The 15,232-nt window shown below is 36.1% G+C and overlaps 3 protein-coding genes across 3 annotated transcripts; all 3 read right to left on the reverse strand.

Annotated features, from left to right (window-relative positions):
* Positions 1-378: 378 nt before the first annotated feature.
* ppk24 (pickpocket 24) lies at positions 379-5,023 on the reverse strand. The gene is given in 10 exon segments (XM_070107961.1): positions 379-458; positions 461-517; positions 1,894-2,058; positions 2,130-2,334; positions 2,446-2,564; positions 2,624-2,700; positions 3,987-4,114; positions 4,293-4,446; positions 4,525-4,728; positions 4,848-5,023. Coding segments are annotated over 10 exon segments (1,365 nt in total).
* Positions 5,024-6,517: 1,494 nt separating this feature from the next.
* Positions 6,518-8,871, reverse strand: LOC106617628 (sodium channel protein Nach). The gene is made up of 7 exons (XM_014234959.3): positions 8,656-8,871; positions 8,457-8,590; positions 7,555-7,822; positions 7,278-7,491; positions 7,044-7,212; positions 6,780-6,898; positions 6,518-6,696 (listed from the first exon to the last, which is right to left on the reverse strand). The coding sequence occupies exons 1-7, from the start codon at positions 8,869-8,871 to the stop codon at positions 6,518-6,520; spliced, it is 1,299 nt and encodes a 432-aa protein (XP_014090434.3).
* A 2,634-nt stretch (positions 8,872-11,505) lies between these two features.
* LOC106617632 (pickpocket protein 19) lies at positions 11,506-14,764 on the reverse strand. Its single transcript, XM_014234964.2, has 2 exons — positions 14,265-14,764; positions 11,506-11,716 (listed from the first exon to the last, which is right to left on the reverse strand). The coding sequence occupies exons 1-2, from the start codon at positions 14,447-14,449 to the stop codon at positions 11,506-11,508; spliced, it is 396 nt and encodes a 131-aa protein (XP_014090439.1). The 5' UTR covers positions 14,450-14,764.
* Between the last annotated feature and the right edge of the window lie 468 nt (positions 14,765-15,232).

Consider the following 15,232-nt stretch of genomic DNA (forward strand, 5'->3'; position numbering starts at 1 on the left):
ATTTTTTAACTCAAACATTTTTATTTACTAAGATTTTCAGAATTACAAAATACAAAAAAAATTATTAATTTTTTTTAATGCATTATTTGGAATGCTGGTTTCGAAAATATCGTGATGGTAGTTGAAATACGTGAAGCTATTTGGAGTTAGTAGTTTTGCCGCAACTAATAGAGCTAAGACTTCTTAAGTACTAAATTTTTCAATTCACTCATGGAGCAAACTTTTACATGACTTGCAAATAAGTTGTCTCTGTCAATTTAATTAAAATTGTATCTATTACAACTTCCATAAACAATTTATTTAGACAAAATATTTTAACGGTAATACAAATAAATAAAATTCCGATAAATACCATTTCTCATGGCAGAATTATCAAACCTATTTTTGCTTTCTGCTTTTTAGCCTTAGCATTTCACTTTTGAAAACCAAAAACAATTGACGATAGATGAAATATAGCACTCACAAATACCAACTAATGAGAAGCCCGTCATAATGCTCACAATGTTGCCAATAAAACCTGCAGAAAAGATTGGTAAAAAAAAGTAATTTAAAATAACTATTGATTTTGAACGAATACGCAGACTTACTCAGTACTTCAAACCACGTGTCTTTGAGTACACGTCTAAAAATTTGAGTATGTATAATTCCGAAATATATATGGGTCAACGCAAGGCTCGATATATTTTTCTCTGCTATTTCTCTGCAATCGAACGAAGTATATATGTACTCTATATAAAACTACATATGTATATGAAGAGTTAATCGTGTTTATGATGTACTGTATATTCAAAATGGTTAAATCGAGTTATTTTCTTTCCTTCTACCTAACCTTGAGGATGAAATTATGTTTACACGGAAGAAAAGTCGACAAATTTTAATATTTAAAACTTTTTTGTTTCCATTTTTCTCAAATTTTCTCAGGAACTTAGTTGAAAATCTTCATAAATTGAAAGCATATTTCTGTGATGTCATTTGCTGACCATTTTGGAAAAGTTCATATATAATATATAGATAGATATAACTAGATGTATATATAGATATAAGGTTGGTAGAGAAGTTTCTGCGCCCGAAATAAAACAATACTGTTTTGGTACGAAATATATTCTTGTATTCAATATATCCCTATAATGACTTTCCGGAAGCTCTGCAAAATACCTGTCTACGGCTCTAATAACATCTTCATTCGATAAAAAACGCTTTCCATAAAAGAATTGTTTCAGGTTTCTGAAGAGGTAGTAGTCGCCGCGAGCCAAATCTGGTGAATACGGTAGAAGCTCAAGCAATTCGTACTTTAATTCGTTGAATTTTGTAATTGTTAAAACACCTTTGTGAGCAGGTGCAGTGATCCAAAAGGCTGCAATAATATTCAGAGTTGACTGTTTTACTTCTCGGCAGATAACCAATCAACAAAATTCCTTTTTCATCTTCTTTGTTGATCATTGTGACTTTACCTGCTTTGGAGCTGAACAACGAGCTTCAGTCCATTGTAAACATTCTTGTTTCAATTTAGGATCATGGTGGTAGATCTAAGTCTCATCCATAGTTATAAAACGATGTGGCATCAGCAATTTCACGCTTAGTCAAACTTGGATCTTCTTTAACAATATTATGAACTTGCTCAATGATTTCTGGCATGGTAATGGTAATGGTTTTTGGTCGTCATACGCTTGGATCGTCTTCAAACCTAGTACGACCACGTTTAAATTCACCAAAGATAGAGATAGAGGTAGAGGTAGAGATAAAGATAGAGATAGAGATAGAGATAGGATTGAGATAGAGATAGAGATAAAGATAGAGGTAGAGATAGAGATAGAAGTAGAGATAGAAATAGAGATAGAAATAGAAATAGAGATATAGATACATATACAGATTTCTGAAATATTGTTTACTTACGGGAAAGTGTGCATATTGTAAAAGTCAAAGGCAGTGCATTGGCGTTAACATCGTAGCGCACCGAGGTGCATAGCGGCAAGCATTGCGGGCAGTATAGAGAATCCTCCATATCACGTTCGAGTCCAGGAATGTATTTGCGTTCAGTAATAATATTAGACCATTTGACTGTGAAAATATATTGAAACATATAAAGTTAAGCCATGCTCTCTCTCGCTATCTCTCTCTCTTAAACTTACAATAATAACGGTCTAAGCAGGCTTTGTGCCTCAACGTACAATAGACAAAATCCGTAGACACATCTAATAACCCTTTGGGATGTATGAAAAGCAAACAATTGCATAATACCAGTATGCTATACATGCGACAACGTGTTATACATCTATTGAAACTGCATGGTTTACCAAATATGCGGGCTTGCTCGTCGTCAAAATAGCATTTGCGCTTATGAAAGTGTGCGAGGAAGAAGTTTAAAAACGTTTTAGTTAAACTTTTTCAGCAATTAATGCAATGTGTCGTTGGAATTAGATTGATCCTTTTTACTGTGGCACTTACCACTGACGGCGACAGTATGCGAGCTTCGTTGACAGTTTCAATGACACCCGGCTTAATTGACAAATATGTATCCATGCCACATTCCACGAAGTGTTCCTTTACCGAACCACTAGCGATGTCTGCACAATGCCCATAGGAATGTATATCGATAGTGATGCCATAAAGTATTCATCACTACTTGAAGAGTTTAGTAATAGTACGAGGCCATTTAACTGTTTGTAAAAACTCCAACTTTGAGGCCGCGGCTTCGAATATCTGCAAAGAATAAAAGAAACATTTTTAAAACTCTATATATACAGCCTCTTTATTCGTCATTAATCTACATGGATAGCCATGAAATGTTTACGAAAAAACATGTAGAAACATGTAAGGAAGTTCTACGTTCGGGTGTAACTGAACATTTTATACTCTCGCAACTTGCAAGGATCAAAGCTCGTGAAATTACTTCAGGTGTTGGTAAAATTTTATATTAAAGGAAGTATTGATCCGATTCAACCAATTTTTGACACAAAGACATGCTAGTATCCAGAGTTTCATTTACAATATTTATTTTATTTTATGAATTTTAATTGTATATCTTACACATTGACCGATATTTTCGGTAAAAAGTCAACTATAGACACTGGGGTCCACATATTCAGTACGTAGGGGCTTGAACAGTTTTGGTTAAATTTAGACAATTTTTAATTACGTGGTGGCATACTTTAAACACATTATTCACACAAAGTTTTACCCCGATACAAACATTGTTACTTGCTTTGCATATTGGAAAGTGAAAGTATCAGATATAATTTAAATGGTGTTATATGGGAAATAGGCGGGGTTGTAATCCCATTTCGCCTATTTTCGCGCTATAACATAGAAATATGAGAAGAATGTTATGTACCGAATTTTTTTGTAATCGGTTAAGCAGATACAAAGATATGGGTTTTCACCTAAAAGTGGGCGTGCCACGCGGTTCCTATAAATTTATCTCATAACATCCCAGAGATACAATTTAATGTCTCTGGCGTGTTTGACGAAGGGGCAGGATTGGCACCCGATTTCACCTATTTTCACACTGTCGATAGAGGTGCTAAAATAATTTGTTTGAATTTTGGAGATATGCACATTAAACCTATTAGGGGCGGTACCACGCCCACTAAAAAAAAAATTTAACTGCGGATGTTTCTCCCTAATATGATCTTGTATACCAAATAACAGTCTTGTATCTTATTGTGGAGTTAGTTAAGGCAATTTATTTGTTTTTGATTAAAGGCGTTTTGTGGGCGTGGTAGCAGTATCTGCAATACCAACCGTCTTACGGTACCAAGAAACATGTGTACCAAGTTTTATAAAGATATCTCAATTTTTACTCAAGTTAGAGCTTGCACGGACGGACAGACGGACAGACAGTCTCCCCGATTTCAACTCGTCTCTTCATCCTGATCATTTATATATCTATAACCCTATATCTAACTCGATTAGTTTTAGGTGATACAAACAACCGTTATGTGAACAAAACTATAGCTCATACATCAATATTTTTCTAATTGGCTTACAGGCCATCTTCATTAAAGGTGTAACAAAAACCATTTGCTGTTAAAGGTTCCGTAAATTTCCTTAGACAATCAAAGTCTTCTCCGGCTAAACGGCAACGGCTTAAAATATCCTTGCAACTTGGTGTTAACTAATAAAAGAAAAGAAGTGATGTCCGAAAATTAGTTTTTTATATAAAATGTGAACACTTAAGTAGGTATAGTGCAGTTTGCGAACATACAGATCAAAAAAGTTCAAATTTGCTAAAGGAATTCGAGTGAAGTGAAAACGAGTTATATCAATTGGAACTATTTGAAATTGATGCTTACCTCCTTCATGCGATCTCTGGTATTATAAAATACCTCACTATCCGTGGTGTCGTAAATATCCAAAAAGTTTTGAAATTCTAAGAAATCTTCATAGTTATTGTCCTTTTCGTTTTAAAAATAATTATCTCCTCGTTTGTAAGGATCTTTTTGCTGGCTAAACAAATACAATTTCAAATATATATTTCTTAAGTTCTTTAAAAATCAAGTATGATTTATGAGGGCAGGGGCTTACAGTTTCTCCGCATATCTGGTAATGGAAATATTCGACATGCGATTCTGTGAGCATATCGATATTGTGGGAAAGGGCACTTTATGTATGGGATATAATGGATCAAACATGGTTGTGCTTAAAAATTGCCCCTCGAAGATGGACGTACTCTATAGAAAGACAATCAGTACGCTCATCATTGTGACATGGAATGTAATCCAAAAGAAACTGCAAGTAAATGAAGAGCAACAACAAAAGGCTGATGATTAAGTTCTCGCTCCAACAGCTCCGACAAACACTGATGGCAGATGATATTGCCAAGTACGCGATTGTGTGCGCCTACTCACAGTTCGTGGAAACGCCGATGAGGCTCCACTAATTTTCCATAACAATGAAATGATACATTCCGCAGGAAGTCCTTCAATGCCTCGGCAAATGAGATTTTCCGCTTGCCATCGCGTCGTGGAGCTGGCACTGTCAGCACCCACCAAGGTGCACACCCCATCATATATGGTGGATTCATTTTATTTGGCGCTTGTTGAGGTGCGTGGCGCTTTTTGTGCGGCAATAGCGTTGCCATTAACGTTGGGATATTAGTCGTGCCAGATAAAAGAGATGCAATCGCTATACGGTGTTTGACAACCGACCGACAGTCGCACTAATTGTAGCTCTAATAGCAAATGCCACGGGTTTACACCAATGAAACGGGGTAGTGCGGCGGTAATCACTGGGTGTTGGGTTTGTTAGCGGCACTTGTAGATTTTCGGTTGCCTTGTACCTGTAAATTAGAGTCGTTTTCGCTGGCAAATTAGCGACGGTTAATTGCTTTGGTGTCAGAAGCGCCAGAGAAAAGTGCCGATGTATGTATGTGTTGACATGTTCGTACGCATATTGAACTAATTACGCAGCATTATGGGTTATTAGTGGAGCGTTTAGTAGAACAGTTAGGCTTACAACTAGACTCTATTGTTAGTCATTGAAGATGAGAGAGTTGTAAGGATTTATAAAATGCTCAATCTTATTGAACATAAACATGCATATCCTTCCACAAGCCAACCGTAAATTGGCAGTAATTGCTTGCACTAATTGATTATTTCGATAGAGTGGGCAAACAATATTTTATACTTACTTAGTTTCATTATTTCAGTAATCAAAATGAATAGGAAGAAACTTGTAAGTAATTTAATGCTTGATTTGGTCAACAAAATGTAGAATAATGCTACTATATTCTTCAATCAATATTAATCATCGAGACAATTATGTCATTGCATTATTCCAGACTTTAGTGGAATCGGCAGTGCTTTGAATTTTGTTGCCCGGGGAAAGTCGAACGATTTTTCCGAAACGTCTAAAACTACAACAATCGACCGGCGAGGTTTTAAGCAGTATTTTTGGGTTCACATGAAATTATTTTATTAACATGGTAAAACTATCCATTATCAAAATACCTGTGCGTTATTGGATATCAGGCCAATGTGTTAAGCCAATACTCTACACTAGGTTAGGTTATACTGGCCGGCTGTCACGCTATATATAAAGATCTACTGGTCCTTAGTAATGTCAGATGGAGGTGAGTTTCTCCTCATTTAATGATTCCTTTAATCCAATCTTTAACAAATAGGTTGACCAGCCGAATATTTAGGAAATTATAAATAGGCAAGTTCAGCTAAGTCAATGAGAACCTAGCCAATATAAAACCAAGAGTTTAGATATAGCTGAGTTTGAATATCGATATAGCTAGAAACGTTCACGGTTTTTCCTTATGGCAAAGAAGAGAACAAAACTTTTTCATTTTCGGCTCATAGAAATTAAGGTTAATTCAGGAGAAGAAGATTTAAAGAAGTTAGACTAAATCTTTAAAAGTAAGTCAAGTTTCTAACCATTTCTAAGGTGGAGCATTGAAACTCTAGTAAAGAGGAAACGCTTTTAAAATTGTGACACAGGCAATAAAGCTTTAATGAAGTAATATCTAAAACAACAAATTAATTACATTCATTAACAAAGAATTTTAATTTATTTAAGGACATATATAGAGTTGCATATCATCTTTATTTTTGCCTTTTTTTTGCTCTTGTTTATCTTGTCTTAAGGCTGATTTTATGGCAAGTATTACGTATTTCGATGTAAAGAATCCAATCTCAAAGGCTGCAACAATAGAGAAGCCCAGAAATATTGAGGTTACATTACCAACTGTGCCTAGAAACGCAAAAGAAAATATTTTTCAGAACTAATAAGCTTTATAAACGATATACTCGTAGTGTATTTAAACATATACGTACACAATGCTTCATACCAGGTATTACCCACCACTCGCTTGTAATACTTTGCATATGGCTCATCAAAGTGGATACGTAACACAGACATCTCCTCCAAATCCAAGCCGATTTTATCCAATTCTCTAAAATAGAAATTTTCGCTAAAAAAGTTCTAGCTTATAACATTTATCATATGGAGAGCGAACAAAAAATCGATTCAGTTCGGAACTGTGACCAGTTTTTTAACCAAGTCCACCTTCCATATAACTGTACTTCAGTTGAACTTACGCTTTCGTACTGCTAGCTAAGAACCGATCTATAGGCAATGCCATGAACGACACACCATATTGCACATCGTTGCAGGCTGGCAGGCATTCCGGGCAGTACAGCGCTTCTTCGTAAGCACGCTCTAAACCAGGTAAGAGCTCGCGTTGTGTAAGCACATTAGTCCATTTGACTGTCAAAATAACAATATATTCGAAAGTTTCGCTTAGACTCACAGAGAGCTCTGGACAAACTCACAGTTATAGCTCAGCAGGCACGGCACATGCTGCAGGGTGCAGTAAATAACGCCATCTGTATCCGGCAACAATCTGGTATCCATATAAAAGGGTATACAACGACACAGCGCCACCATACTACGTATTCGGCAACGTGTTATGCAATTTGAAAAACTATAATTCCATTGAGTACCCGCTGCATACTCTGAAAATTCATTTTCGAAATAACATTTACGCTGCAAGTAAAAATATTGGATGAAATTTATAAATATCGCTCAAGTAAGGGGCGTCCCACTTACTGTATGTGGCCTAAATGAACTCAAACTGGGTTCTGTATAAACCAAAAGAGCACGCAATGCCATAAAGGACTCTTCGCCATCTGCTATAAATAGCTCGTGTGCCTCACCTGATGTTGTGTCGGCAAAGATATCGGAATCATGGACGATGACAATGTAACCATCTATATTCAATATGGACATAAAGTCATCTGTATGACTGGTATTCAAAACGACCGTCAAACCAAGCTCCGAATTAACGAATTGATCACGGATTTTACGATCGCTGTAACTGTTAAAAAGTGAAAAGAGAATTATTTCAATAAAAATCTTATAACACGGTCATTCCAATATAAGCCTGATTGGTATTGAAAATCGTTGACCTACAATGGCAGTAATAATCAGAAAGCAAATGATATAATTTTAGAACCTAAAACAATTTAATTATAGTAAATTTCTAAGGCATCTTAAGAGATCGTCGATAATCAATACCCACAAATTAAGAATGAGTGGTAGGGTGTACGTGGAATTATTGGGTAGCGGAAATGGAGTTATCCTATGGAAACCTTGAATCAAACTCTTACTACAAGGAACTCCACAAATATGTTAACCAGAGCCAATTAGCCAGAGTTTCTTAATAACTCAGAGGTGACGAACTGTATTATCAAGTCGGAACAATAAGAAATAAAGTCCACATACGCTTGGAGCGGATATCGTAAAGTAGTTCGCGAGCAATTGTCAAAGTGTTTCCGAATAAAGGGAAACATAACGCTGTTATCTTCATTACAGAACATGAAACACTGAGATGTCGATAACAATTTTTGATATATTAGTACAAATTGATTATTCTGGAAATAAATTGTAGTGAAACACTTCTTTTAAATATTCCGAGGAGCGTTTTAAGGCTGTAATGAAATTTCACTCACGAATTTCCTCGATTAAAGGTACAGCAAAATCCATAAGTCGTCAAACTTTTCTGAAATGTGTTAGGGCTGAAGCATTCGACTTCGACACCTGATAGTTTGCAATTACGTATAAGTTTCTCACAAGAGGGCGAGAGCTGAAATTACAATAGAAGATTAAATAAAATTATTAGTTAAGAGCTTTACTATTCTACATTCTTACCATTTCTGCAACCCTTCGTGTATTATAGAAGGTCTCATTTTCATATATATCGTATGTATCCAACATCGCTTGAAAATTAGAGTAAACTTCACCATTGACCTCCAAATCATTTCTCTGATACAAATTAATAAAGAACTTTAAACGCTCCATGAAAAAATCAACGTCTCGACCATTAAGATCCTTTGCGCTGCTGTAATAATACATAAATAGATCCATCCATAGAGTGATATGATTTTTTTTTCAAAAAACCACACTAATTATTATTGAAATTCAAATGTTTTTTATGTAATGTAAATTACAATCGATATAATTAAATTCTAAATATAACATCATTCAAATGGCCTCCACGACTTTTTTTTGCAGGAACGAATTCGATAACCCAATTTTCGGGTACTTTTTCCACTAAATCAAGTCGTATGTCATGAATAGCACGTTCAATATTGGCTTCTAAGCCTTGAAGAGAGTCTGGTTTATTGCTAAAGACCAATGACTTCAAATAACCCCACAAGAAGTAGTCTAATAGTGTTAAATCAAAACTACTTGGATGCCATTCAATGTCACATTTTCTTGAAATTATCGATTAATGATAATTCTCTCCAAACTTTTCTCGCAATAATTAGGCTGTTGCACGTGCTGTGTGGCACGTAGCCCCGCCTTATTGGAACCAGATATTGTCAAGATCAACTTCCCCTAATTCCGGTAATAAAAAGTTGGTTAGCATCGATCTATCTGGCTCTTCATTGACAGTAACGGTGTCACCAGCTTCATTTCAAAAGAAGTACGGACCGATAATTCCACCAGACCAAAAACCACACCAAACTGTTAATTTAGGTGTATTTAATGGTTATTATGAATAATTTGTGAATTTTCTTCACACGAGAATCGACAATTTTGTTTATTTACCACCACTCAGATGAGAAAGAACTTCATCGGAGAAGATGGCTTTCTTAAAAAAATCGTTATCGTTTTCAAGTTCATTCAAGACGTTTACGGTGGTCCAATGGCTTCAGTTCTTGAGTGAGAACAATTGTATATAGATGCAAGCCCAAATCCTTCTCGAAATCCGCCAGGTTGTGGTTTCTACAGTCCCAAATCTGGAGAACGTCTTTTAATCGACTAATTGCGGTACTTCGAGCGGTTCTTTGTCTTATATGCACTTGATAATGTTGTAAAGAAAATGTACGCTCGAAATTTTCAACAATTCGACGAATAGCGACCACTGGTGGACGATTATAAAATGGAATAATTTGTAAACGTTGTTCGTGGGTATATATTTCCATGCTAAAATTGTAAATATTACTGAATACAATGAAAAAAAATTACAGTTCATGACAGTCATATCATCCCTATTGGAAAACCCTTTATATACTTATATATCTCTGTAACCACAAAACATGCATGGATGGAATTGAAAAGCGCAAGCAAACGCCTTGACACCAAGTGTAACATAAATAACAAAGACAATAAACAATAGTCACATTTAGGTGTAGTAAGGCATTGTTAGATTGTAAATCCCAGTTGCATGGTATTAACTCCTGTGCCTCTGAAATTATATGGGTGCGCTTTATCACTTCATTGTTCATCACACCCGGCTAATAAGATGTCAACTTTTCCGTGCGCTTCACAACCTTTTATTCTCCTCTAAACTGAACAAAGGTTGATTGATTAAAAGCGCATCGAAAGAACACCTGACCTTAAGCGGCCTTATATACTATCACTAGGCTATTGTGCCCACCAGGGGCCAATTGAACACCGTTCAACTACTCGCAGGATTTTATAACCTTCTTGAGTGTTTCAAACCTTTATTTCATTTAGATTGCAATATTGGGAACTGTAAAAAGTATTAATCGGCTGAAGGCAAAAATAATGCTTTGACATTTTCTCATCCTCATACTTTATTTACTTTCGATACTACCTTACCTAGTTTCAGAAAATAATGCTTAAAGGGTAAATTCCCTGTGATAACCCTTACAATCTTACTCAGTTCCCCGCTAATTAAAAGTAAAATATTTTTTATCTGCAACCTTCCGCAAATTATTATTTATAACTGAGGATTCTATTGGCATTTTAATGCAACGGTTCGATCTAATTGCGACTTTGCTCTCCAAAAGAAAGTTACCGGCCGACTAAAACATTAACTAACTGGAGAATTTCAGTTAAATCCAAAACTTCGCCCTGAAAGATAGTACAGGTTATAAAGTTCGAAGCTGCCTTCCCGTGTCGTGGCTGTCGATAACTATACCTTTGGTACATTCTTCTGTGCTGAGATGGTGTTCACAGTCGCCAATTTAGCCCGAGTAATGTAACAAGATCCAGTGTCATGCTGTTTCCGTGGTAAACCGGAGCCTATATCTAAAACTTAGAGACGACTAACTATAAGTACTTGTACACTGTATCTAACTTGGTATTTCTCATTTAGATGATTTTTCTGGCCCTCTGCAGCAAAAGTAAAACGGAAGTTTCTTCTTGAAGACCAAGACCTTCGGTTGTTAAGTTAATTGACCCTTGTATACATGAATTTCAAACCGCATCTTAATCACGCGTATTGCCTAAAGAGGAATGATTTGGATGTCATAAAAAGAAGATCACAACCGATTCCTAAAGTGCTCCATTTCGTACCATCTTTAGATAATAACCATGGCGAATGTCACCTAGCTGGTTCTTAAGCAAGCCATGAATTACAATCTCATCGTCATAGAACTGATACGGCTGATAATTTCATGGCGACACAAGGACGCTTACTAGTAATTACTGGATAATGCTTTTCAATGTGTGCGTACATGCCTACGTGTATTGCGATGTGTCTGAGTGCATGTGCATTTAATACCAATAATAAGTGATATCTCAAACTCACAGCTCCTTTGCATGCGCCAATGCCGCCTGCCTTGAAATTCTATTGTTCGAGCAGATGGAAATGGATGGAAATGCCACGGATTCAATAGGATACAGTGGATTGGATAGGTTGATGACAATGTACTGAGCGACAAATTGTTCCCAAATCAGTGACAGAATCGTAAATAGCGTAAACATTGTTGTTATATGTACAGCCAACCATATTAATCTGCAAATATGAGATATATACCTTAGACATATGTATATAGACACAACGGTAAATGAACAAAGTGATATAAAAGTACAAATGCATTTATGTATTCTTGTATTCGTATATAAACAAGTATTGTACAATATATAAAAATATACCAGTAAGTTTAAGCCCTGTAGTAACTTTGTATGAGCGATTACATCTGAAAGCAGCGATTGCCACAGTTTAAGCGCAACTGAAGGCGTTTCTGCTTCGTTTGATGATATATGTACATCTGCAACCAAGGGATAGGGGACCTCACGCGAACCTACTCCGAAGAGGGCAAAAACCCTATAGGTCGGAAAGGTGATGGCCTACGTTTTACGGGTTCACTATGTAAGATCTACATCGACTACCAAGATAATGCTCTACTATATCCTATTATGGGGCCAATTTGTCACCAAACTGCGGAAACACCAGACCCATTGGGAGTGGTGGTGTTCTTCCACCATGACATCGTCTTAGCTCAAACCTGCGCCGTGGCCACAGCCAAATTGATGGAATTATACTATGAACTCTTACCGCATATTCTGCATTCTCTTGATTTAGGGTTCTTGCGAATTCTTTTTGTTGAAAACTTGAAAAAAATTAATCGCCGGAAAAAAGTTTTGAGTCCGCCATGCAAACCTTCTTTGTAGACTTCCAGAATACTCACTCAGATTAAAGAAATCGGAGAATCGCTATGTCGAGTGTATCGAGTTAAAAAAAAAACGTTGAGAATTATGATAAGTACTTATCGGAACGCCCTGTTGCTATAGTGGTTCAGTCTGAAAAATTCAACCAGAGCGTTGCTTTGGACAATAATCCATTTCATATTTCGTAAAAATACCTTTTCAATTAAAACATTCTGACAAATAAGCAGTTTCTTGGGGAGAAAAGGACGTTTGCGAAATTTCTGATCGATGTCTCAAAAACTGAGGGACTAATTCTTCGTCCATACGCTTGTCACGCTGGCGACGTATCCTTCTGAGTGTTACAACCTTCGTGGCAAACACAATTACAATGTTAATGGTATCTACATATAATTACGCTAACAAAAAAGTTTGAGTTCCCTCTTTGAATGTGTTGTCGTTAACATATAATATAACGATAAAATGTATACCGTTGGAAAGGAGAAGACGTGCAAAAGTTCACAACGTAACGACTACAACTACTACAAGCGCGGTGGCACGTTTCTATTGGCCTTAACGCTTAACACAGTCGTATACAAAAGTACATTTCGTCGCTGTTCTGTATAAATTGCAAATACATTTATCGGATAATTGTGTATCGTTTACGGCCGATTTGTGGTTGCGATGTTTTTCCATTTTCAATTGTGTTTGAACTTTGCGTGTTGCAACACTGAATTCTGTTACAATTACATTTTTAACGCACATTAAATTTCAATTATTGTTGGTTGGTTGAAAAAAAAACACATTGAAGTGGAAATAATCTTTGATATCATTCATTTTATTTTGGTGAGTTAGACATTTTTAAAATAATCTCAAATGCATTGTATAATAGTTACTTTTTTGAACTTTTTTTACGTAATAGGAAGTGTTTGAATTTTTTCCCGTTTTCTTTGCATGCGGTTTAACGAAAATTGAATTAACAACGTTTATTTTATTTTGGTGAGTTAGAAATATTTATTAAATTTTTTAGCTGGTTAAATCGACATCAACAGCACTTCAATTCTAATTACTTTCTTTATTATTGGTGAGTTTATTTATTTTTTTACTTTCTATTTGTAAACAAAATTGTGAACATAATTTGTTTATTCGGTAGGCGATTATTACTGCTAATTAGTCATTCATTCAGTTAATAAAAATTTATTTTGGAAGTTTAGTGTCGTCGATGCGCACACATTCATCTATTTAATCATGCTTTACCGTAAATCGCTTACAGGGAAAGTACAGAGACAAATAAATACAGAAATTATGCAATTGAATGTAACACGAAATGTAATTAATACTACAAATTCAAATTTAATTGAAGTTGATAATAATTAAGCTCATATTGTGTATATATTATAATAAAATTTTAATACTACTGGCACAACTGGCGACCCTAGTAAATATTATTGTATGGAGATTCAGCTTTGATCATGTTAACAAGATTAGGCTGACATTGACATCTGGATCCTAGTTACAATGTCATTTTTGCTTTAAAAATACTTAAACCTCAACTTTACCACACTATAACCTTCCGGATATAAATTCACGTCTAGTTCTGCTTGAGCTAAGCTTCTAAACTGATCTATCAAGAAAACAGTTAATATCAGATCGGCTAAAGTGAGTTTTACCAGAGGGACCAGTTAAAAGTATGCTCACATGACAAACTTATTTCACTAAAATTTAACTTCTACATCAACAGGTCGCTTTGCGCATATAAAATGGCATGTAAATCGTTTAAGAATTGAGATCTTAAAAAGTAAACTTTCAACGCTGCGTATGAGTATCATTGCATACATTCGTATTTCCCAATGAATGCAGCATTAATTTGCGAGTCTTGAACGGTAATCTATGTGTATAGGTATGCGTATACTTACTTTTCCCACACATTCAATGCGTTGTCCACCAATTTTCCATACGCATGCATCGATATGTTGCGAAATAGATCCGTCATGTCGTTGCTGAATGTGGCACCAACTGATTGCTTTCGCTTTTTTATAGCCCATTTCGATGTTTTCTTTGGACTCTTTATCCACCAAATGGCACTGGATGTTGACTTCATTTCACACTTCTACACTGCTGAATCGTATTTGCATAAACAAGGTATGCACACACATACAGTTATGATTCCTGATGTGCTCCTCTTCTACAGTGCGCCTGCTTTCCACTTATTTCAGCTGCCTATTGGCTTGCTAATGCTGCTGATTTACTGCGTCCGTGTAGCGGGTATGTTGCAATTGTTTGTCCGCCGGGGTAGGGAATTGTCACTGCAGCAACGGTATTACTTTCACGGTTCAGTGATTTTCACGCAACACACGGTTTGTCGCTCGGCGCAGCATGAGAACAACAGCTGTGTTACAATCGCTGTCAGCGTTCTGCTGCGGATAAAGTTCAATTGAAAGCCAAACGAGGTATAAACGCCCTTATATACTGCCGTATATGTGTACGTGCGTACACGGAGGAGGCAAGTCGTTATGCGTGTACACCGAGTACGCTTGGTTCAACATGCGTTGACGCAAGCTTAGGCTGCATTGAATAATTGCCATTGTCACTGCAGGGGCGTATGTGCGAGAACTTGTAATGGATTTTCATCATTAGTGGCACAGGGACATATAACGCCTACCTAACCGAAATTCACTTAGAGTTTTCAATTTTACTGAAAAGCCATTTTCGACGTTTGAGACTTAGCTGAAATTATTCTGGATCATCGTTGTCCTGCAAACTTATACTTTCTTAGGTTAGGTCGAACGGTAGCTCAAAAACACGACCTTACCTCTTAAAGGGGGTTTCCAAATGTCTTAATAGTATACAATAAAACAAATACAAAGAATTAATTTTGGAATGG

The sequence above is a fragment of the Bactrocera oleae genome, chromosome 2 (genome assembly GCF_042242935.1).
Source record: "Bactrocera oleae isolate idBacOlea1 chromosome 2, idBacOlea1, whole genome shotgun sequence".
NCBI classification, from domain to species: Eukaryota; Metazoa; Arthropoda; class Insecta; order Diptera; family Tephritidae; genus Bactrocera; species Bactrocera oleae.